At 56.5% G+C, this 23,896-nt stretch overlaps 1 protein-coding gene and 1 long non-coding RNA gene across 4 annotated transcripts in view; one reads left to right on the top strand and one right to left on the bottom strand.

The window, feature by feature from the left end:
* The first annotated feature begins 457 nt into the window (after positions 1–457).
* Positions 458–20,389, top strand: LOC123652039. The gene is made up of 3 exons (XR_006741070.1): positions 458–472; positions 7,830–7,835; positions 20,296–20,389. It is a non-coding gene; the product is annotated as an uncharacterized LOC123652039 (long non-coding RNA).
* The window catches only part of FAM3D (FAM3 metabolism regulating signaling molecule D), a 24,796-nt gene continuing 20,602 nt past the window's right edge, over positions 19,703–23,896 (bottom strand). For 2 of the 3 annotated variants that reach the window (XM_045578997.1, XM_045578996.1), the window contains exons 8-10: positions 23,043–23,127; positions 22,141–22,267; positions 19,971–20,153 (exon numbers count right to left, since the gene is read on the bottom strand). In XM_045578997.1, the coding sequence (XP_045434953.1) occupies positions 20,064–20,153; positions 22,141–22,267; positions 23,043–23,127 (302 nt within the window). In that variant the 3' untranslated portion in view covers positions 19,971–20,063. The other variant, XR_006741069.1, reaches the window with a different exon arrangement.

Genomic DNA, 23,896 nt, shown 5'->3' with positions numbered 1-23,896 from the left:
AGCATGTGGGCAGACACTGTGCTGAGTCACCTCGCTGCGTACAGCCGCCACACGCAGTGGTTCTCTTCACCCCCATTCACAGATGAGCAAACCGAGGCCCGGGGGTGTTAGGTAACCCTCCAAGGCCACACAGCTGCCAGGGTTCACTCCAGGTGGCAAACAGGGTTCCCTCCAGGCTTGGCTGATCAGGATCCCTCACCCGCGCGGCGGAGCCTGTCCACATGAGGAGGGTCTGGTCCCGGCCCCTGGGAGCTCACTGTCTGGTGGCAGAGCCCAAACTTGGAACTTTTCCCCAGGTTCCCTGGGTTCGCTGAGTGGTGGAGGGAGAAGGCTGTGGATTCCGGCGTCAGCCGTCTTGATCCCTCCTCTGACACTTCCTAGTCTGTCATCTCTTAACTTCTCCAAGCCTCAGTTTCCCATCTGGAGAATCTATAGTAATAAAAAAGTGTTCTTTTATTAACCCATTTCACAGGTGAGGAAGCTGAGGCCAAAAGAGGTCAAGGAGGTGGCCAAGGTGACAAAGTTAGTGAGTAGGGGAGCCAGCAATGAAACCACAGTTCTGACGTCACTGCCCAGGCTCCTCATACCACGCTAGAACTGACTCCACCTGCTGACCGCAGGCCTACCAAACCAAGCTCCCTGGCCTGCAGCCCCCATCGACCTCTGCCTCTGTGGTTCTCAATCCTATAGTGTTCACACTTGCCCTGGCTCTGCCCAGAGTTGCCTGCAGTCCCTTGAGCGGTGGCAAGGCCTCTTTCCCTTCCACCTGGAATACCAATACCGTCATCCTCCTCTCGGCCTGGCTCCCTTCTCCAGGGCTCGGCTTAGATGGCACCTCCTCTGAGAAGCCTTCCCTGATGCTCAGGGTTGGGTACCTTTGGGCCATCACCTCCCTGTGAGGGGTGAGCTTGGAGGAGGCCCTGCTCTCTGACCCTCCCCCTCCCTCCAAGTCCCTGCTTGGGGATGGTGGAGCCTTTGCCAGGCAGGAGGCAGATGGCAGGAAGCTCCAGGCCTTATGGCCAGTCCCAGGTTTCATGCCACACCGGACAGCCTTCTGGCTCAGCTCCCTGCAGCCCGTGGCCCCGGGAGGCAGCCTGGCTCTGCGGCCGGGGCCCCTGGCTGGGGCGGAGCCGGCGGGGCCGGAGGAGTGCTGCAGACTGGGCCAGAGAAGTCACCCTCCCTCTCCGGTGTCCACTGGCTGAGCCTGGCTGAGACGTCCCTGGAAAAACTGCCACTGGAACTTTCCATGGACTCTGGGCCACTCTGGAGAGGCAGGATCCAGAGGAGAGGGAGCCGTGAACCCCTCGGCTGCTCGGGCCCGGAGCAGACTGGCAGGGAGGTGACAGGACTGAAACCAGTCCCCGTGCCACCAGGTCCTGCGTGGGCTTTCGAGGTCCTGCTGGGGAGTTTTTGCATCAATGTCCCTGGGCGGGTTGGCTGTAATTTAAGGAAGTTTAAAATTTTACAGGCATAAAAATTTTATGTGCCACATCACTCTCTACTGCCTTTTAGAGGGAACCAACTTTTGGCCATGCTGATTTAATTATACATTTTTTCCCACTTCTTTAGCTTTTGCTCTATTTTTTTCCTTACCTCTGCATTCTTTGGATTGATTCTATTGTTCTTTTACCAACTTCTTAATTTTGACATTTAGCTCATTAAATCCCAGCCTTCTTTTCTATCTGCATCGAAGGCTGTAAACGTTTCCTTAAATGTCATTTTAGCTGCATCCCACACATTTTTAAAAAAAATATATATTTTATTGATTTTTTACAGAGAGGAAGGGAGAGAGATAGAGAGCTAGAAACGTTGATGAGAGAGAAACATCAACCAGCTGCCTCTTGCACACCCCCTACCGGGGACAAATGTGCCCGCAACCAACGTACATGCCCCTGACCGGAATCGAACCTGGGACCTTTCAGTTCGAAGACCGACACTCTACCGCTGAGCCAAACCGGTTTTGGCCCACACATTTCAATTGATGGTATTTTCATTATCATTCAGGTCTAAATATCGTCTTGAGTATTTTCTTTGGTCAATTTACAAGTGTTATATATTCCGCACATACGCCAGTTTCTTTTTTATTTGTGTTATTGTCTTTCCTCATCCTGTTGACACACGATGATGTGTCTGATTCTTTGGTACCTGGACTTAGCATGTGGAATATTTGTACATGCTCTGTGAGTGCTTGAAAAAATGTATAGGTCTCAGATTTCAAGCTGTATTACAAAGCAACTGTTCTCAAAATAGCATGGTACTGGCACAAGAACAGACATATACTAGATCAATGGAATAGAATAGAGAGCCCAGATATTGACCCAAATCACTATGCTCAATTAATATTTGACAAAGGAGGCATGAACATACAATGGAGTCAAGACAGTCTCTTCAATAAATGGTGTTGGGAAAATTGGACAGATACATGCAAAAAAAAAAGAAATTAAATCACCAACTCACACCTCACACAAAAAATAAACTCAAAATGGATACAGGACTTAAACATAAGATGGGAAACCATAAAAATTCTTTAAGAATCCACAGGCAGCAAAATCTCAGACATATGCCAAAAGAACTTCTTCACTGATACTGCCCTTAGGGCAATGGAAGCTAAAGAGAAAATAAACAAATGGGACTACATCAAAATAAAAAGCTTTTTTACAGCAAAAGAAACCATCAACAAAACAACAAGAAAGCCCACTGTGTGGGAGAACATATTTGCAAATGTTACCACTGATAAAGGTTTAATCTCCAACATCTACAGGCAGCTTATACAACTTAATAAAAGGAAGATAAATGATCCAATAAAGAAATGAGAACGGACCTAAATAGAATCTTTTCGAAAGAAGACAGAAGGAAGGCCAAGAGACATATGAAAACATGCTCAAAGTCACTAATTATCCAAGAGATGCAAATCTAAATGACAATGTGGTACCATCTCACACCGGCCAGAATGGCAATCACCAACAAATCAACAAACGACAAGTTTTGGCGAGGATGCAGAGAAAAAGGAATACTCGTGCACTGCTGGTTGCAATGTAGACTGGTCAGCCACTGTGGAGAACAATATGAAGTTTCCTTAAAAAAACTAAAAATGGAACTCCCATTTGACCCAGTAATCCCACTCCTAGAAATATATCCTAAGAAACTGGAAACACCAATCAAAAAGGATATATGCACCCCTATATTCATAGCAGCACAGTTTACAATAGCTAAGATTTGGAAACAGCCATGTGCCCGTCAGCAGATGACTGGATCAGAAAACTATGGTATATCTACACAATGGAATACTATGCTGCCATAAAAAAGAAGGAATTCCTACTGTTTACAGCAACCTGGATGGAATTGGAGAACATTATGCTAAGTGAAATAAGCCAGTCAATGAAAGAAAAATACATGATCTTACTCATTTATGGATAATAAAAAAATGATAAACTGTTGAACAAAAAGATAGATACAGAGGCAGTAAAGCATCAAACAGAATGTCAAATTACAGCGGGGAGGGTAGGGAGAGGCGGGGGAGATAAGAGATCAACTGAAAGACTTGTGTGCATGCATATAAGTATAACCAATGGACACAGAACTCTGGGGGGTGAGGGCATGTATGGGAGTGGGGTGGGGGGCAATGGTAAGATATGTACACATATAATACGTTAATTAAAAAAATGGGGAAAATCTTATAAAGGACTTAAACAAAAAATAAAATAAAATACACCTTAAAAAATGTATAGGTTTCTAAATATATATTTTAAACCAAGCCTGCTATTTTCAACAAAGAAAGCAAAACCAAGAGATACCAATGTACATCTATGAGCTTTACAAAATCGAAGCTGTTTTGAAACTAGAAAATGTTGCTAAGACTGTGGGGCCGCTGAATACAGACAAGGTGGTGGGCGGTGACGTGTTATCATCACTTTGGCTCTTTCTAGCAAAGGTGCGAAGGATGGTATTCCGGTTACTTTTACTCAGCTGCTATTTTCTGTTCAGTCTGGTGTCTAATACCTCGGATCTCTCCGCTGTGGGGGTGTCGTTCTCCTATGGGGACTCCCACGTAAAAAAAACTCTGTAAGCCTTTTTCCTGTTCCTCTGCCTTAGGCGGATTTAACCCCAGGCCCAGAGCCGACCCTGAGGTAGAGGTAACATAGGCCTCCTGACGAGTAAGGATGTCTGTGCCCTCAGACACAGCAGCCCCACCTCCCGGCCCACACCCGGGAGACACGTGGACACTCGGAGACACGCACAGGGAAGCCATGGCAACATGGTCACGATGAAGTGCGGGGAACAACCGAGAGCTCCCAGTGGAGTGTGGCGGGGTGGTCGCGGCACAGTTGAACCGGGAGACACTGTCTGGCCTTGCACACACCTTTCAGATACACCCAGCACCGTGCACGCCCCTCAGGAACACACGGCAAACGGAGGAAGGCGATTGCAGACGCCACCTCCCACTCCCACTGACGCGGAGCTGGAATCTCAACGCTGCAGGGCTCGGTGCCCAGGCTGGAGGGAGGTGGCCTCAGAGATGGGAAAGGGGAGAGGCGTGGGCAGGCCCCAGGCTCCTCCCTGGTGGGGCTCAGGAGCTTTTTCTTTAGCTGAGTGGTCAGACAGATCCTGGGTGTTCGTTGGCCATGGTCCATCAGACCCTACATATGCGTATTTTCCAAGTAGTCTTTTGTAACTAATATGTAGTTCAAATGATTTAAAGGATTTAATAATTACAACACACATTTGTTCATCTATCCACAAATCATCTCTGAGGAAGAATGTGATAGATCTGCCCTAATGGGTTTGGCTCGGGGGATAGAGCGTCAGCCTGCGGACTGAAGGGTCCCAGGTTCGATTCCGGTCAAGGTTGTGGGCACATCCCCAGTAGGAGGTGTGCAGAAGGCAGCTGATCAATGTTTCTCTCTCATCGATGTTTCTAACTCTCTAACCCTCTCCCTTCTTCTCTGTAAAAAAATCAATAAAATATATTTAAAAAAAAAATGTGACAGATCTTATGCAAGGAAAGCCTGGGCCCGATTATGTGAAAGGACCCAAGTGGGGGTTTTGGAAGAAAGACGAGAACTAACCTCAGGTGTGGCCTCACTGGGGCTTCCGAGGGGCCAGGGCTGAAGCCGGTTCCTGGGAGAGTCCCCCTGAGGGAACCCGCAGGCCTTGGGATTTACAGTGTGGCTGCCCACAGAGAGGCCGCCTGGACGGCGCGGCCCTGGGGGCTGTGACGGGCGACCCAGGGGCCGGACAGGCTCTTCTCAGGGATGCCAAGGGACCGTCAAGCCCCCAGCCTGCTGGTGGGCAGAAACGACATCGGCATGGGTTTGAGATCCTGCCTTTTCCTCCTCTGCCCCAGGGCTGTTGAGGGTAGAAGGCTCCTGGGCAGGAGGGTACAGAGGCAGCAGGAAGGGGGCAGCTGGTCCTTGGGGCATCTCCACGCTGGCACCCAACCCTGGCACCCAATCGTGGTGATGGTGGAGAATGCAATGCGATCTTATGATTCCCGGGAGCTGATGGGGAAGGCCTGTGAGGAGGGCATTTTTCCTGACCCCCACCGGCCAGCCACTCATGGCACCCGTGCCGTCTGGCTCCCTGAGCAGACAGACAGCTGAGTGGCCCTGGGCTGGGCTGCCCTCTGTGCCCCAGGCCCGGGGCAGCATCTGGCTCCCAAGTGGATGTTCAGGGCATATCTGTGGAATGGAGGGTGAGTTCCCTGTCTGGCAGCCATGGTTCACGTGTGCCTGTTACATGTCTGCCCTGTGCTGGGCTCTGAGCATCCGGCAGGAGCGACAGGCAAGGTCCCTGCCCTCACGGAGCAGACTGCTGGCTGGGAAAACCAGATGTGAAACAGTTACAGGAAGAACCAAAGGGTGGTCGGCTCAGAGAAGCCAGCCCAGGATGAGGGACCGGGATGGGGTTGCTTTAGCTGGAGGGGTCAGGGGGCCTCTCTGAGCTGAGACCCGAGGGAGCCTGTCCCGGGGAGGCACAGGGAAGACCCACCAGGGGTGCATTTGCCATGAACGAGCCGCACTCTATCCCCCAAATGACCCCAAAGTGGTCCCCAGAGCTCGGGCGCATCAGGGAAAGGCCCTGCTGGTCCCTCAGACAGCACCACCACCCAGCTTCCGCCCGGGTTTCAGAGGCTCTGTGAGTGACAGCCCAGGGGACGCCCAGGCCTCATCCTGTGTTTCCTTGGGCCCAAGCCGGGCCCTCCCGCTTCCCTGGGAAGGCCTCTGATTTTCTTGGCCTCCTCTTGGATTTTCAGATCACAAAGCAGAGTCCCAGCTCCCGGCCCTTTCTCTCGGCCCCGGCCCGAGATCCAATCTCTCGCTAACAAAGGCCCCGTTCACGGCCCAGGAGACACAGTGTTCTGAAAGCAGATCCCTGGGGCCCAGCGAGGGCGTTTCTGGGTTTCTGGCTCCTCAAAAGCCGGCTTTGGATTTGGCCCCACCTCCCAGCCCTCTCTCTGGAAATTAAACTCGACTGAACTTTGCATCCCTTCTCCGGCCGCTCCCAGCGGGACGGAGCCACCGCGGGCCAGTGCCTCGACCCAGCAAGGTGGAGAGTTATTCTGGCTTGAGATGCAGTTGCATCCTGACATTTGAAAAACAAGTCACTGAGACTGTGGGCCGAGGAGCCAGTCTGTCTGGGCTCAAGCCCCAGCCCTGGTCCTGACCTTGAGCGTGAACCCAGCCGCTCTGTCGGGGTTTTCGTGTTGGTGAACGGGGACCCCGTACCTCTGAAGCTGTGTTTGTGGTGAGGTTTCTGGGGCAGTTACTGGAAAGCATTCTTCTTAATTTTTAAAAATGTTTAAAAAATTGATTTGAGAGAGAGAGAGATAGGGATAGAGAAATAGAAACAGCGATCAGCGACCTCCTACATGCCCCCTACTGAGGATAGAGCCCGAGATCCAGGCGTGTTCCCTGACTGGGAATCAAACCTGGGACCTCCTGGTTCCTGAGTGAATGAATGCTCAACCATTGAGCTATAGAAGCTGGGCAGGAAGGCATTCTTGTTTTTGTCTTTAAGAAGTACCCATTTTACAGATGAGGAGAGGCCTGAGCAGAATTGTGGCTGCCTAAGCTGCTGACCCTTTGGGAGGTTCCCGTCCCTCTTGTGGGTGCAGGCCAAGGCTGCCCTGTGCTGTGTGAGGTCCCCGCAGCCCTCGGAGTGGGGGGAGGAAGCTGTCGGCCGCCTTGCATTAACTCAAGAGATCTCCCGACTCCATTACAGCCGTGAAGTGTGGAAGACAACCCGGGCCAGGCTGCTGAGAGGGGCTAAGGACATTGCATTGCCCTGCATCTCTTGGGGGTGAGGGTTCCCCATTTCCTCCCCCTCTGACTCATTTACCTCTAACGGGGGTAGCACAGCTGCCAAGCCTGACGGGTAGGGGAGGTGGGGTGGAAACTTGGAGCCCAGGGAGGGCGATGGTCTCGCTGGGGGTCACTCAGGACCCTGAGGCAGACTTCCATGTCAGTGGGCAGAGGCCTGCACTAGGAGGTGTGCACTAGGAGGGCAATGAGAAAGCATGAAAGGAATGGCCTTCTCTCTCCCTTCCAGGAGGGAGATGAGGCCCTGGGACTGAGGGGGGTTGAGCCGGCCCTCTTGGCTCCTCCCCCTTTCTTAGCTGGAGGCATTGAAACATCTGGGAGTAAAACACAGACGAGGTGGGCACGGAAGGTGAGGCCAGGAGGACAGGTGTGGGGCTTCCTCCGTCTGCTCTCAGGGACCGCTCTTCTTGTTGTTATCTCTGTCTCCCTCTCCCTCTCAGTCCCTCTCTTTCTCTCACCTCCGCTTGGAATAATTGAGCAAAAGGAAGGAGAGAAAACAAAAGTCAAGAGACTGAGGTAGAAGCACAGTTGGGGTTGGAGGTGGGGTGGCGGGGCCAGCAGGGGGGTGGATGGGGGAGAGGGGAGTTACAGCCCCACATGAACCAGCCCCAGAGTCCCTGGCCCAGAACCGGGGATGAGGAAGAGGAGCTGGCAAACCAAGAGTTCCTGGGACGGGCCGTGCCTGCAGATGCTGGTGTGGCCCCGGGAGCCGCTCCCAGCCCCCCGGCCTGTTAGCCCTCTTCATTCTCCAGATCACAGTGTGGGCATCCGAGAGCTCCCCCATTGCTCCTCTCCCTGGGAGGCCACATTCTGTGCCCGGGGTCCTCTGTGTTTCCCTCATGAGAGCACCCGGCACCTGCCCTGTCGTCGCCAGGGACTTCTTTCTCTACTGCCGGGCTGTGTCCCTGAGGACAGGACCTGGTGCTGGTTGGTCTCTGGTGCCTGGGACCCTGGGACCCAGTAGGTGCCAGCCTGTGCTGGTGGAATGAATGATGAACCACCAATGAGGACTTTGCATTTGGCCAGGAAGTTGTACAGTGAAAAGTGTGTGTGTGTGCGCTCATGTGTGTGTGTGTGTGTGTGTGTGTGTGTGTGTGTGATGTGTGATGTGTGTGTGTGCGGGGTGTATGTGCATGCATGTATGTGTGCATATGTGGTGTGTGTGGCATGTATGTGGTGCGTGTGAGTGTGGTGTGTGTGTGTGTGGTATCTCTGTGTGTGGTATGTGTATGTATATGGTGTGTGATGTGTGTGTGTGTATGGTGTGTGGTGTGTGTGTGGTATCTGTGTGTGTGTGTGGTATGTGTATGTATATGGTGTGTGGTGTGTGGTGTGTGTGTGTGTTTATGGTGTGTGTGTGTGTGTATGGTGTGTGTGTGTGTGTATGGTGTGTGTATGGTGTGTGTGGTGTGTGTGTGTGTGTGGTATCTGTGTGTGTATATGGTATGTGTGTATATGGTGTGTGGTGTGTGTGTGTGTGTGTGTGTGTGTGTGTGTGGTCGGCAGTTGGGAATGTGGGTCGAAGCCTGAAAGCGATTGGAAGGCAGGGAGGGGCGTGTGGGATAAAGGAACCCTCCCCCAGCCTGAGGCCCGGGGGCCCTTGCACGAGCTTTAACTCCACCCTGTTACTTCCAGGGGGTCTGCCTGCCTTTCCCCTTCCTCTCCTCCCTGAGTGATTGAGCACCTAGTACTGCTGGTACCAGGGACATAAGGCAAATGCAGTGTCTCCCCTCTCATGGATACACCACAGAATTACACGTGAAATCACAACTGCGGTCAGAGTGGTGGGGACTGTTGAGATCACAATGGGATTTGCCCGTCTGGGGAACTCAGGGAGAGCAGAGGTGCCCTGGGTCCCGGAGGAGGCCTGGCCGCTTCTAATCTCTCCGCCCTTCCCAGCCGCCCTGGTGATCTGCCGGCCGGGTGAAACCAGAGTCCAGTTCTGCAGGCACCTCTGAGACCAGCGTGTCCCCTCGCCCCTGCCGAGCCCTCCCTCCTGCCTGAGCCCTCCCCCGTGTAGATATTTGAGATCCACCCAGGGAAGGTTTCCTGGAGCTGTCAGCAGAGCCGGCCTCTGTCTTTTTTCCCCCGGTTTGATTTATTTTCCTCCCAAGCCAGGCGCCCAGCCATAAGGACGGGGCGGAGAAGTTTTTGTTGGAAAAGACGATCACAGGGAATAAGTGGTACCATTGTCTGCATACAAAGCGGCCTGCCCTCCTCAGGGCAGACTGGCCAGCACCTGCTCCAAGCTCCCCGGTGGAGGTGCCCTGACTTCCACCCGCTGACCCTCCGCCGCTGCCTTACGCAGGCCCAGCTGTCCATGGGCTCGAGGCAGCCTGGGCACCCAGTCCTGGACCAACCTCGGGGAGGCCACGGGCGGAGGAGAAGGAAAGCCCACCAGGTGGCCTCGGGGTCAGAACTGCCCTGTCCTGCCTCCAAAGGCCGCCCTGCCTGCCCTCAGGTGCCCTGTCAGCTGCTGCCCGCACCCCTGCAGCCCTCCAACCCCACCTGTCCCTGGCTTCCCCAGGGAGGACATTTCAACTCCAACCTCTCGCAGGGCTCCTGGCCGCTGCTCTGAGGGCGGGTGAGTGACGGGGGGACAGTTCACAGAGAAGGGAAAGACAGTGTCTACCGATGGGCTCAGGCGCTGGAGGAAAACATCCGGGCTCTCCGATCCAGGGAGTGGCCAGATGGAGAAGCAGGGGGGCCTGGGACTGGGTGGCCAAGTCCGGGGTTTGGAAAGCCAGGCTCCCCAGATCCCAGGAATGTGGCCCCACACCCATGCCCCCGGCCGGCACCAATGCCAGGGGCCTGAGAGCCCTGCCGTCGAAAATGCACTCGGAAGGATCCTGTGCTCAGATTAATCCCTGTTGTCGCCGTCTTATGGTTTGTAATAACCTTTGAACAAGGGGCCCCGTATTTTCGTTCTGCACTGAGTCTTGCTGAGGACAAAGGGACGAGGCCCGTGCCCTGAACTTCATCTCTGCCCCCAGCTGCAAGGTCTGGAAAGGGGCCCGCCCCCTCCCCAAATTAACTGCTGCTGGTCACCTTTAACCCGGCTGGGAACCATTTCCCCGAACCCTCCCCCCCCCTCCCCAGGTGGGGAAACCGAGGCCCTGGGAGAGAGGAGTGTGTCTGAGGTGCTTCGGGCACTTCCTCACGGAAGCCTGACCCCCTAGTGCCCACGTGGGTCTCTCTTCACCCCCGTTTGCAGATGGGAAGCCGGGGCGCGGACGCCCCGAGAGCGAGGGCAGAGCTCAGCCCACACCAGGCCTCTGCCTGGCCCACCTGCTGGGCCTGACACCTGGCTCTCGGCCTCCTCTGCCGTGGAGTGGGGTGGAGGCGGTGGGGGATCCGGGATCAGGATGCGATGTGCCGGCCTGGGGCAGTGCCCGCTGGCCGGGCGGACGTCAGTGCAGCCTCGGCTCAGCCACCTCCTCGCTGGGGACCCGGGTCTACAGGACGGGGGCGAGGACAGCAGCCTCCTCCTGGGGCCTCTGTGAGGACGGTATGAGGACAGCAGGGGGCGCGTGGCGCTCCACGACAGGTGGGCGAGGCCTCTGCCCTGACCTCTGAGGTGACCAGCTTGTCCCCTCTCTCCTGACCTAAGCCTCTGGGGCCAGGGGAGAGGGGACAAGCTGGTCTCAGAGGTGCCTGCAGGGAAAGCAGGTGAAAACACCCGGCTTAGTGGCTGTTCACTAGCTGAGAGCCCCCCCTCAGCCCCATCCCTCACACCTTGTACTGGAATATCTGTCAGCTGTGCGGTCAGTACCCAAGACACACCTGGGCCAGGAACACTTACAAGAGCAGGGGCGCGGGCACCAGGCCTGGCACTGTGGATAGGCATTGGGGGGAGGGGGCAGTTTAGGGGCTCCTGGTGTGAGTAAAGCTGGGAGGCTGAGTGATGTGGGGAGACGGGGCTCAGGGAGGGGCCTGAGCTCTGCTTTTGTTGGGGTGAGGACGGTCCTGACAACCTTCTCCTCTTGTCCCCACGCCTCCCATTCCGGGCCCTTGGGGAAGCCCGCTGAGGAGTGGGGTGCTTGGGCCCACGCCCCTTCGAGAAGCAGTCGGAGGGGGTGGCAGGGTTGGGCCCACGGTGGGGCACAGGCAGGGAGAGCCTCCTGACAGGTCCTCACACGCACGGAGCTGGGTGCCAGCCAGCGGGACCATCCCTCCCCGGGGACCGCTGTGCGGAGGGAGAGCCAGGGGCCTCCTCTGTGCCCCCGGGGCTCCGCGGGGACAAACACTCCCTCCCAGGCCACTCATCAGCCGGGGAAACCTTCTGCTCATGAAGACGGACGCAAAGCGACGACAGTCTTCACAAACTCGGGCAGGCAGAGCACGGGGCTGGCTCAGGGGTTGAGACAGCTGCGTGGGGGGCCCGGCCAGCTCCCTTGCTGCTGACACACCACCCTGAGTATCTGGGGCAGCACTAGGTCACCCCACAGTTCCCCGAGCCCCTGCGGTGCGACAGGCACCTCACCTGGTCCCAGTGCGGAGGGTGAAGCCACCCTCCACCTGACAGAGGGGAGGCGGAGCTCAGAGAGGATGAGCAGGGCGCCCCCTAGGGGTCCCAGGTGGGACTGCACACTGTGCTGCCTGCGGGAGAGCCCATGGTCACGCAGGTCGGGCTCTTTATTTTTTATTTTAAACATATTTTATTGATTTTTCACAGAGAGGAAGAGAGAGGGATTGAGAGTTAGAAACATCGATGAGAGAGAAACATCGACCAGCTGCCTCCTGCACACCCGCTACTGGGGATGTGCCTGCAACCAAGGTACATGCCCTTGACTGGAATCAAACCTGGGATCTTTCAGTCCGCAGGCCAATGCTCTATCCATTGAGCAAACCCGGCTAGGGCAGGTCGGGCTCGTTAGATGCACACCAGCTGTGTGGCCTGGGCCTCTTGACCATTCTCTCTAGGCCTCGGGTTACTTGGGTGGTAAAAGCCACCCCCTCTCCCCTCCCAAGAGCAGTTGGAAGATGCAATCAGAGAATCAGTGCAAAGGCTAGCATCAGGGCATTATTTAGTATGAACCTCTTTAAGGCTGGAATGAAGACCGTGGCCTGGGTGCCGAGCTTAGGTGGGAATTGCCTGTGGAAGCTGTGGGCACGGCCCCGCCCTGGGGGAGAGGCCCTGGCTGCCGATGGGGCTGGGGACGCACACCAGAGCCTACAGTCTCTGGATGCTCAGCTGGTGCCTGGGGCCCAGAGGAGCTGCTTTTCCTAGCCAGTGGTCGGCAAACTCATTAGTCCACAGAGCCAAACATCAACAGGACAACGACGGAAATTCCTTTGGAGAGCCACATTTTTTAAACTTAAACGTCTTCTCACGCCACTTATTCAAAATAGACTCACCCAGGCTGTGGTATTTTGTGGAAGAGCCACACTCAAAGGGGCCAAAGAGCCGTATGGGGCTCGCGAGCCGCACTTTGCCGACCACAGTCCTGGGCTCATTGCTACCCAAGGAGCTGTGGCCCTGCTGAGCAAGGCAAGAGCTCAAGACAGGCTTTATCTGGGACGCGCTGCCTGCCTGTGCTCTCTCTTTAGTATCAACACGTGCCGAACCGGCCAATGTTTGCAGCTTCAGGAATATTCCAAACAGGGACATTGTTTCCATGTATGGGAAATGTCTTCATTTGATTCCTGCAAAAATCACGATAGGGGTCAGGGTGCCACTTTGCAGATTAAAAAATGCCACATCCAAGGGACATTAACGGGATGAACAGAAGCAACAATGTCTGTGTTTTGGTTTCTGGCGGACTCCTCTTTCTGCCACACTCAGACTTCTCACGTGGGACCCCCTAGGGTCAGGCCACCCTGACCTCTGGGTGGATGACAGACAAATGCCCCCCCCCCCCACTCCTGGCCTCCTGCCTCCCCCTCCTTCCACTGTTCCCCAACTTTAATGCACCAGGTCATCCATCATGGGTTGTTTAAAGAGAGAGCCCTGCTGACGGGGGCCCTTGGGGTGCCAGGCACCATCTCACTGAGTCTCCCAGGAGGTGGGACCAGGCCCCCTTGCATCCTGGAGCTGATCCGGGGGGTTCAGTTCCTCACCACAGCAGGTGGGTGGGGGAGCTGGGACCAGGGCAGCCGGCCCCTCACACCACTGGGGCCCCTGCGAGCCGTGAGCATGAATGAGAATCCCTGGAGAGTGGCCCCGGAGGTCTGGGCCAGCCCCTCCCACACCCATCTCTAGTGCTGGCCCGGGGCATCTACACCCCACATTCTCGTAACCACGGCACTGGCTGTGCTTGCCACAGACACCCCCCTCCCCCCACTCCCCCAGGAGCCCAGCTTTAAAGGTGCAGGGTAGTGAGCTCAAGAGCATTCTAACAACAACAGAGCACAGAGTGCACTGAGCCCGCTCCGCGGCAGGCACAGTTTTCCACATGCACATATTTTAATTCATTTAATTCCCACCTCGAGCCTCTGAGATAGTGACTCCCTTTTCCCCATCTTCCAGAGGAGGAAGTGAGTTACAGAAAGCTCCAATAACTGCCCACGGCTCTATATCTGGTAACAAACCGGTTAGCCAACTTGCGGATAATGATCCTGTTTTTTATCTTGCCCGGCATTCACCGGTACCCACAGGCCTTGGGACGTGAGGGGGTGAGGGGGTGGGGGGAGAGGGGGCGGCCCGTGTGCAGGGAGGCAGAGCCGAGGTGTGAGAGTGGGGTGCTGAGGGATCAGCAGCCCCAGGTCAGACCCAGAGATGGAAAGGCCAGGCACCGGCCTTGCCCTGAGCCCCCATTTCTCGATACAGATCTTGGCCGTGAGCTCAGGGAGGGGCGGGTGGGCGGCGCCTGGCTGAGGCTCTGGGGAGCTGGCAGGTGGGGAGTGAGGCTCCCGCCTGGCAGACCCGGTCTCCCTTCCCGTGTCCAGGGCCCCAAAGGACCCTGAGGGCTCCTACCTTCTTCCCCTGGGTCGCTCCCATGGCACGAAGCAGGCACCAGGCCTGGGTGGGCCTCGGGGGCCGGCCCGGGGGTCCTCCTGCGGGTGCCGAGCTCAGGAGCTGGGGCCCGAGGGTCTCCCTGGGCCAGGGCCCCCCGGCCTCTCGCGGCTCATGCTCCCGGGGCACAAAGGCGCCTCGCAGCTGCTCCCGGGCCTGCAGCTCCTCAGACGGGCTCAGGGCGATTGGCCTCGACAGAGGGCCTGGTGTCCCCAGGCGCCCACACGCCCTCCCGGGGGCTCTGTGGCTCGTCCTCCCTCAGGAAGGAAGCCGAGGCCGCCAGGGCCGGGGAGAAGCAGGCAGTGCCCTCCCGCTGCGGCCGGCGGCTCGGGGCAGCGGGTGACATCTGGGCGGCCCGGCGGGCAGGACTTGGCCTTCCTGCAGGCTGGGCACCGCTCACCAGACGGCGGAGGCTGCGCGGGGCGCCGGGCACGGGCTGGGCGGCCTGCGTGGGGACGTGAGGCTCAGGCTGGACGGCCCGTTAAGCGCAGATGGGAATCACGTGTGGCGGCTGGCCCGGCAGAGGCTCTGGGGCCGAGCGCTGCATTCAGGGCAGCCAGTGGCTGGGGTGGCCGGGAGCTCAGGCAGGGGAATGTCTGGAGGCCAGATTCCCCGCCGGGGGACAAGTGCTCAGAGTCCCCCCTGGCAGTCCCCTCCTCCCCACTCGCCAGCCCCTTCCTTCTCGCTCGCCAACACGGGGGCGAGATCAAGGCTGGACGCCCAGTGGCCGAAGCTGTTCCTCAGGCTGTGTGGGCCAGGGCACAGCAGGACGGAGCTCTGTGAGCCTCAGTTTCTCCACCCGTGTGTGGGGTCAGATCCTCCGTGTGTGGAAGGGGAGGGCGTGGACAGCAGAAGCCGTTGTTTTGTCCGAGCATACATCAGGTCGTGTCATTCTCTCTTTTGTAACCTTCCTCTCTGCCAAAGAGGCGTAAGGGCGGCCCCGCCCCTCGGGGCTGTGAGGACGAAGTGAGGCAATTCCTGTGAACCTCGGCACAGGGCATCCGGTCCCCCGGAAGGCAGGTGCCGCTGAGATGATGCTGTTAGTAACAGTGACGGCAAACCCGCTGCCCAAGGCAGGTCCAAGGTAACCCGCCCACCAAGCACAGCCCTTTCCCCAGGAGCTGGGCTGGTGGGGCGAGACTTGTCGTGCTTCCCTTCCTCTTCCTTATGGCCCAGAGCCCGGCCCGGGAGGTCGTGAGGACTGAGGAATGGGCCAGGACAGGCACAGATCCGGCTCTGCCCGGGCCCCGGGGTCACCCGGTGCTCTGGGTGCACACAGGATCCGTCACGTCTCCTCACCCTGCGACCTCATTCCCGCCACCTCTCCCCCTGACAGCTCCTGGGTCACACCACGTGGCCCCTCACCACAGGCCCTTTGCATGTGTGGCTCTCGCTGCCGTCTCCCTCCCGGGACTCCATTGTTTGAAAATTGCAGGATTCTTCCCTTTCTGTGCTTCAGGCTCGATGGTCACCTCCTCAGAGAAGTGCTCCCTGAACCCCTGTGCAAAGCAGCTCCCAGCCTTTCTGCTGATTGTGTTTTCATAGGTTTATCAGCAACCGAAACGGTATCTTCTCTGCTTCCTGTTTGTCTCCCCACCTGGAGGGCAGCTCTATGAAGACTGGCGCCTGGTCTGACCTGTTCCTCAGGTTCCCCGGGGTCTAGAATAGAGGCTGGCACACTGCCATCACTCCGAGAACTCTGTGGGATGGACGGAAAGTGACGGAGGATTACACAGAGCAGGCGGAGCACGGAGAGTGCCCAGCACAGCCCGGCTCCTGGCCAGTGCTCCCCGCACAGCACTGAGGAGCACTGCTGCTGCTGTCGTTGCTGTGGGTCCCCTCCAGCCAGGCAAAAGCGTGGCTCCTCCCTTCTGCCCCTCCTCCGGGATCCCTCCCCGTGCCCAGGCCCCCGCCGCCGCTGCTGTGCCCTGTCCCCGTCATGGCTGGGCCCAGCCTCTGGTTTCCTGTGGGAAGAAGAGCATCCCCCAAGAATAAGGTGACCAGACGTCCCGATTTTTAACAGTTTGTCCCGCGTCCCGCGGCATTGACTTTTTTAAAATGCCGCGGGACGCGGGACAAATTGTTGTTTTAAAATATATATTTTTTTATTAATTCTTTACAGAGAGGAAGGGAGAGGGATAGAAAGCCAGAAACATCGATGAGAGAGAAATATCGATCAGCTTCCTCCTGCACAACCCCCGCTGGGGATGTGCCCGCAACCAAGGTACATGCCATTGACCGAAATCGAACCTGGGACCCTTCAGTCCACAGGCCGAAGCTCTATCCACTGAGCCAAACTGGTTTTCGGCAAATTGTTAAAAATTGGGACTGTCCTGCCAAAAGCGGGGCGTCTGGTCACCTTACCCAAGAGGTGAAGGGCAGTGTGAATGGGCAGTCAGCCGGAGCAGTGAAAACACTAGGAGTCCTCTGGCAGCCATCTCCAGCGTGTCCACCAGCGTTGGATAGGAGTGGAGTGGGGTGGGAGGAGATAAAAGGAATTTCATATTTATTAATCTATGAATTCCTTTTAATATTTATTACCCCCCCCCATCTGCTTGGGGGTCCTGCTGAAACGTGACTTAGGGGCTGCACGGAAAGACTGGTTGACTGGGGGCCTCCGCTGGCTGAGTCTGAAGCCTGGCTCTTGGCGAGATGGGGCTCCGAAATGCAGCCTGGACCTGATGCCGGGGGCGGGGAAAAGGGGGTGGCGGCCTCGGAGCCTCGTCGGGGGGCCTGGCACAGGGTGGGTGGTGAGGGGTCCAGGACCAGGTGTTCCGGGTCCAGCTCTGCCCTGTCTCACCTAAGCACAGCTCTGAGCCTCTTTTTCCCCATCGGCAAAGCGGGGATCAACAACTGCTCCTTCTTGACCCATAGCTCTGTGGAAGGAAGCCAGCTTGGAAAATGCGGGAGCGGTTTGCAGAGGAGTTCCACTCTCTCAAAGACACTCCCTCCCACCTCACCCAAAGCAGTGATGGCGGGTGTTTTGATTCTGTCTTTAAAAAAAAATTGGGGTCCATTGGTCAACGTGATATAGGTTTCAGGGGTGGGTTTCTATGTTACAAGAGCACCGTGTGCTCTGAGGATGTTGATTCAGAGGTTCTGAGCAATTCAGGAGGCATTCAGGAGGAAGAGGAGGAAGGCAGGGGGAGGAGGAAGAGGAGGAAGGCAGGGGGAGGAGGAGGAGGCGGTGATGGTAGGGGTCAATGCTTACCTCAGAGTAGTTTCAGGGGAAGGGTTTCTGAAAAGTCTGTTTCCTGTAGTGATGGAGATCAACTGGAATGCCAATCCTTATTCTGAGGCTCCTTGGCTGTGTGACTTTGGACAAGTCACTTGACCTCTCTGAGCCTCATTTTCCTCATGTATAAAGGGGATAACTACGGCTCCCAACCCCAGGGGGCTGTGAGGAGGAAATGAAGTAATTCATGTAAAACTGCATAGAGAAGCTTTGGACAGCAGCAATTCTCTGTAGAAGCCAGGTGCCGCTGTTATGATGATGTTAATAACAGTGACGTAAACCCCCTGCGCACTGGCAAGTCCTAGGGTAACGCATCCATTAAGCACAAAACCTTTCCCAAGAGCTGGTGGGCGGGAGGAACCAGGCCGCCCTTCCCTTTCTATCTTGGGCTCCCACCTAGTGGCAAAGACCGGAACTACAGCCACTGGAAAGTGCTAACCTCACCGCCCATCCTCAGGCCCCTGGCAGACACCAAAGGCAAGTTGAGCAGGAGGGCAGGGAAATACTAGCCCCACATTCTGAGACCCTGAGCAGCTTGCAGAGATCCAGATGATGACATGTCCACCCTGATGACGAGAAAATCATTCCACACGTCTTGTCCATTTCACTTTTTGTATATCCCTAGGGCTGGTCCTTTTTCTCCATCCCCATGCCATCTCCTGGTCCCTGCCACCACGCATGCCCCCTGGATGAGGCCAGCCTCCTCACTGGCCTTCCTGCCTTGACTGCCTCTACCCACAGCAGCCAGGAGGGATTTTTAAAAAATGCAAATCTGATCACGCCGTTCCCCAGATTAAATCTCCGTGTCCCCGTGGCCCCTGGACTAAGTCCAAACCCTTTTCCCAGCCCACAAGGCCTTTCAGGCTCTCATTCCTGCCACTCAGCCCTTATCACCCACCCTCTGCCCTTCCAGGCCTTGTTCCTGCCGTTCCCTTCCCTGGCACACTCCCCCTCCCCGTTGCTGGGTGACCTCCTCTGCGTTCCGAAGCTTCCTCCAGGATGCCTCCCTGCTTCTGCAGTCCTTCTCCCAGGTGGCCCTTCCCAAGCCATCTGCTCTTGGTCTGCTCTCCCCACCCCAGGTTCCGAGCAGGGACTGTGCCTGGGTGTCTTCACTGCAGTGCTTCCGTGTCAGCTAATTGCTGACACATAACAGGTGAGGAACAAAGAGGAGCGAGGAGACTGGCTCAATGATACAGACAACTGTCTACAGCCATTTTCTTGGGCTCTGACCTACCCCAATCATGAGCGATGGGGAGGGGAAGGGGTCCCTGGCAGACGCTGGCCACTTTGTGTGCCCACCCCAGGGGGACCAGGGGGCTGGATCTAGCATGCTGCCTCCCCAGTGGGCTCTGGTGGTGCCGCTGACGGCCTGTTGGGCTCCTTTCCCGTAGCCCACCCGGAGGATGGCCACGGGGCCCTGCCCGCGGCGAGGAGGGGCGGGGGCGGCGCATGGCGGCAGTCTGGGCCTCGTGTTCCCAGTGAGCAGCAGTGGGTGCCTCTCCCGCCGGCTGCCCAGCAGGTACAGCTCCCTCACTCCGAGCGTTTCCCTGGGAGAGCTGACTTCTGCGGCAGTTCCTGCAGACCCGTGGTCCAGCCCTAGGGATAGTCTCGTCATGTCAGTGGGCGCCAGGGGCTGGGAAGGACAGCTCTGGGCCAAGCACCGTGTGAAGCTGAGATGACTGTCAATATCGACCGAGGGGAGGGGCGCACGAGGACCCCGGCTCCCGGTGCTCACGGAGAGATCTCTGCGGTGTGCCCATGGGCTAGCTCCACTGGCTCACACACAGTCTTTATGGGCGCCTTCTCTTCTGTTTTTCCAGAATCACTTTCTAAATAAACCCAAGGGCTGCGCCTGGGTACCTGGCGAACACAGTGGGGATGCTCCCCCTGAGGCCTGCCCTCCAGGCCCCTGTGAGATCCCTCCCGCCCCCTTCCCTGTCCTCTCCAGCAGCAGGTGCACGCTCTCTGCGCCCCGCCCTCGCTCTGCTCTCGGGGGTCTCACACCCTGTGCTGGGGTCCACGGCATCTCTCCTGCCGACACGGAAACCCCTCTGCCATCCGCCTCCCTCCTGGCTGCAGACCAGGCCCTGGGAGCTGTCACCACACTGTCTGAACGTGGAGCCCAAGCAACCCCCATCCAGGCCTTTTCCATCTCAGGGAGAAAGGCTGCACACCGAGTGGCCAGAAAGGTCATTCAACATGAGCAAAACAATTTAATTCCGCCCGGTGCGGCAGTCCGCCCTCTCTCGGGGCCACGGGCAGAGTCCCCGGAAAGCACCTGCTCTCTCCGCCGACAGCGGCTCCGAAGGACCGTCCGAGGCTGGCCACCTCCGGGCGGGACAGCTGCCTCCGCCCATCGCCCGTCGGGCTTTCGGTAGCCGGGAGGAGAAGCTGCCGAGAGTGCGGGGATCCTCAGCACCTTCATGCTGCTTGGCCGGCCTCCTCCTCCTCCTCTTTCCTCTCCTCCTCCTCCTCCTCTTCCTTCGCTGCCCACTGTCCGCTGTCCTTCTGCTCCATCCAGTCCCGCTGGCGGCCGCCAGGAGGAGCCGCAGCCCTAAAACACCTTCCGGGGCACACAGCCCTCCAGCTCCAGCAGCTCCGGCCAGCCTTCGTATTTGTTCTTGTTGCCCATGTTCTTTAAGTACTAGAGGCGAGAGGAGGGAGAGGCCGCGGTAATGGGGAGGCTGCGCAGAGCTCACCCCTGCTTTTGCCTGGTGCTCACTTACTTCATTCTCACCACCGCCCCCTGGTGGACAGGGCTGAGTACTACTAGTCTGGGCAAACAGCCCCAGAGAGATGCAACCTGCCCAAGATTTCAGAGATGGGATCAGAGTCTAGTCACTGATTGTCACGGTTGGGGACACCAAGAGTGGGGGTGGGACTGCAGAGTTTAGGCCCTCTCCCAAATCCTCTACCAGCCTCTCTGGAGCATCCAAAATAGTAACAAAATAATAAAAAAAAAGCTTCCTAGCAATTATTAAAGGCTTGCTCTATGTCAGGTGCGAAGTATCTTAGGTAGTTAATCCTCATAGTAGGCCTAAGAAGTGCACACTATTAACATCCCGTGACACAGATGGGGACACTGAGGCACATGGGGCCAAAGGAACTGCTTATGGCCATCCTGCTGGTACGTGGTGGAACCGCTGTATAATATTAATTCCTAAAAAATTGCTACATACCCAAGGGGATACAACCAGTTAAGATTGTGTCTAAAATGCCCAGGCTTAGTTTTTGGAAAAAAAAAATTGTAAATGGCAAAACCTACGGTTGGAGGAGTCGCGGCTAACCCTTGGTTCGAAAGAATAGAATCTAGATGCTGCTCCTCTAAAACTCAGCTCCCAGGTGTGGGGTCACATGACACGATGGCTTTCATCCATCAGGGTCTTCAGCTCATTGATGGGTGATGGGCCTCAGGCAGCTGATCATACATTTCAGGGAGAGGATGGCGCTGACGCTTCCTCTGTGCTGCCTGGATGGTCTGTGCTTTAAGGAAGAACAGCACCTGCCCTGCATCTTCCTAGAAAGTCTCGCCCTCCCCCCCACCCCGCACCTCCCACAGGGATGTTCTGGGGACCCTGGCCCCTGCCCCCCGTGTTCTCCACCCAGAGGCGCATCTCCTTTCACCTCCAGCTAGTTTGTCTTATTTCTTATTTTTAAAAAGTAACTTCTAATTAGGATGCATTCTCTTAGAAGCAGATGCCTATGAGCCAGGCTTACGTTTTCCAGACAAGGCAAACACCTGCAGCCCCATGGTGGCCTCAGCACGCGCCTCTGACTCTGCCCCCGCAGCCCTGCCCCTCCAGGCTCCCGCCCACAGAGCCCTCCAGGCCAGCCAGGGCTGCCGTTCTGAGAGCAGCCAGGACAGCAGGCCTTTGTGGAGGCAACAGACCTGGCTGAGAACTCCATCTGGCTCACCGAGACCGAGCAACCGAGCAACCGGCTACAGCCTCTGCGAGGCTCTGCTCCACCTCTGTGAGATGGGACGGTAACTGTACCCACCTTATGGTGGCTCCTAAATAGGACCCTGGGGGAGCTTGCTGAATGCTAGGCGTTCTTTATCCATCTGCTCTTGTCACTCTCCCTCTTAAGCTTCCCATGGCTCCCCACTGCCCCCAGGACAGAGTCCTCTCAGTGGCCCTGCATGTCTGACTCAGTGACCTCAGTGCCCCGTTTTGGAGCTGGGCAGAGCTGAGCGTCCTCCTCACCCGGGGAAGGCCTGGCCAGGCCCCAGGTTTCAGAGGGGTTCTGGGCAGGGGGTGCACAGATGGGGACCGCCTCGGACAAGGGGAGAAGGTGAAGTATCCTGGCCCCTGTGCTGGGCTCCCCGCCCCACACCATGCAGGCTTCACCTCTCTTCCACGCCTCACCTGCCTGGTACCCTTCTTTCCCCCTCCCCCTCCTTGTTGGTGCTCAGCCATGTGCCTATGCATTTATATAATATCCTGGCAAAGTGGTGAATGCCACGGACTTCTGGGGTGAGCCAATCAGGCCACCCTGACCTCTGGGTTGGGTGACAGCCAGATGGCCCTCCCCACACTACCCTGTGTGTCCTCCCCAAACCCCCCGCCCTACTGTCCATCCACCCGGGCCCTGCCCCTCACGCGCTCGGACGGGAGTCACCAGGAACCCACCTGCTCAAAGGGGCTCTTGTTACTCATGTCTCTGGCCCCCAAGAAGACCCAGCTGTCGCGGAAGCCCAGTTGCCGGGCGTAGGAGCTGCCCAAGTCGGAGAAGAGCTTCCGGAGTTCATCTGTCATCCTGCAGCGGACAGAGGGCGGTCAGCTCGGCCCGGAGAAGGGGGCGGGGGGGGGGGCACAGGCTGTGAGTCGCCAGGAGGAGCAGGGGGGCGGGGCCTGCGGGACTCCTCTCTGAAGGCAGAGGGGGGGTGGGGGGGGGTGCGAGCTGGGAGGTGTTAGAACGGTTCACTCCTGTTTACAATGCAATCGGCGTCCCTTCGGAAAATGTGGAACATCATAAAGTAACAGAAATTACTTCCAGCCTCGCCCTCTGGACACCATCTTTGTAAAGTTTTAATGCGTTTCCTTCATGTCCTTGAGCCACCCCAGGAAGTGACCGTGGATCCTATAATCCCCCCATGTGTTGGGGGATTATACCAACTCTTTTGTAACCAGCTTCTCCCCCTACTTAATACTAAGGGATGAACTCCTGAAACAGGACAAAAATAGTGTTGAATTACAAACTGCAATAAAAAGTGAAATAAAAAATGCTAAAGGACGAGTGTCCTTCCATGTCCTTAACTGTTTTCTACATCACCGTTCTTGATGCAGTATATCCTCCTCGATGTATACAGAATCGTGTCGTATGTCACCGCATGCCCTGGTTTCTGTAACTACGTGTCCAGCTCATCACAATTGTAACCAAGGCTGCAATGAATTTCCTAGAACCTCTCTGCGCTGGTCTGCAATTCCCTTAGGAGAAGCTGCCAGAAGACGGGGCTGGTGGGGAGCCAGAGAGGGCAGGGAGGGTTTGGCTCCCCCCCCCCCCCCCCCCCGCAGGTGGGGTTCCCACTTACTTGGTCCCGGGGTCATCGTAGGAGGCCACGAGCACCAGCACGCCCTCTGGAATTGCTTTAAGGAATTTCACCAGGAGCTTAGGATCTGGGGGAGCAAGGAGAGCAAGGTGTGGTCACTTAGGGAGAGACCGCTGGCCATCCTCGTTCCCACACCCCGCCCTGGTGACCCAGGAGTGGCCTCCCGAAGTGGTGCTCCCGCACTGAGGGGTGAGGGCGCCCCCCTCAGGTGGTCTGGCCCCGGTTATGGAATTTGCAAGTTCCCAGGTGATCCGGATGTGCATCTGGGGTGAGAACTACTGGTGGAAGGGCCCTGGGGACTTCCACTGGGGGTCGGAGGTCAGTCGACTCTCAGGAGCCCCGGGCTCTTTGCACCCCCCTCCCCAACACCCCCTTCTGCAGTGGCTATGAGCCTCGCTGGTCTTGCTGACTTAATTTTTAAAAATAAGAATAGTTAACATAGAATACTAGTTTCACATGTACAACACCGTGATTTGACATTTATATACCTTATGAGTGACACCACAGTAAGCCTACTAACCACCTGTCACCGTACAAAGTTACTACAACATTAATGACTGTTTTCCCTGAGCTGCACATTGCACCCCTGTGACTTACTTGTTTTATAACAAGAAGTCATAAACTTATTCCCCGGCACCATCTTCAGTCATCCCATCCCTTCCTCCGCTGACAACCACTGGCTTTTCTCTGTGTCTGTGAGTCTGTTTCTGTTTTTTTGTTTGTTTTTAGATTCCATATATAAGTGAAATTGTACGGGATTCTTCTCTGACTTATTTCACTTAGCCTAATATCCTGTAGGTCCACCCCTGTTGTCACAAATGGTAGGATTTCATTCC

Source organism: Pipistrellus kuhlii, unplaced genomic scaffold (assembly GCF_014108245.1).
Source record: "Pipistrellus kuhlii isolate mPipKuh1 unplaced genomic scaffold, mPipKuh1.p scaffold_m20_p_11, whole genome shotgun sequence".
Lineage (NCBI taxonomy): Eukaryota > Metazoa > Chordata > Mammalia > Chiroptera > Vespertilionidae > Pipistrellus > Pipistrellus kuhlii.
Note: the sequence above shows the minus strand (reverse complement) of the source record. Positions and strands in the feature narration are given on the sequence as shown.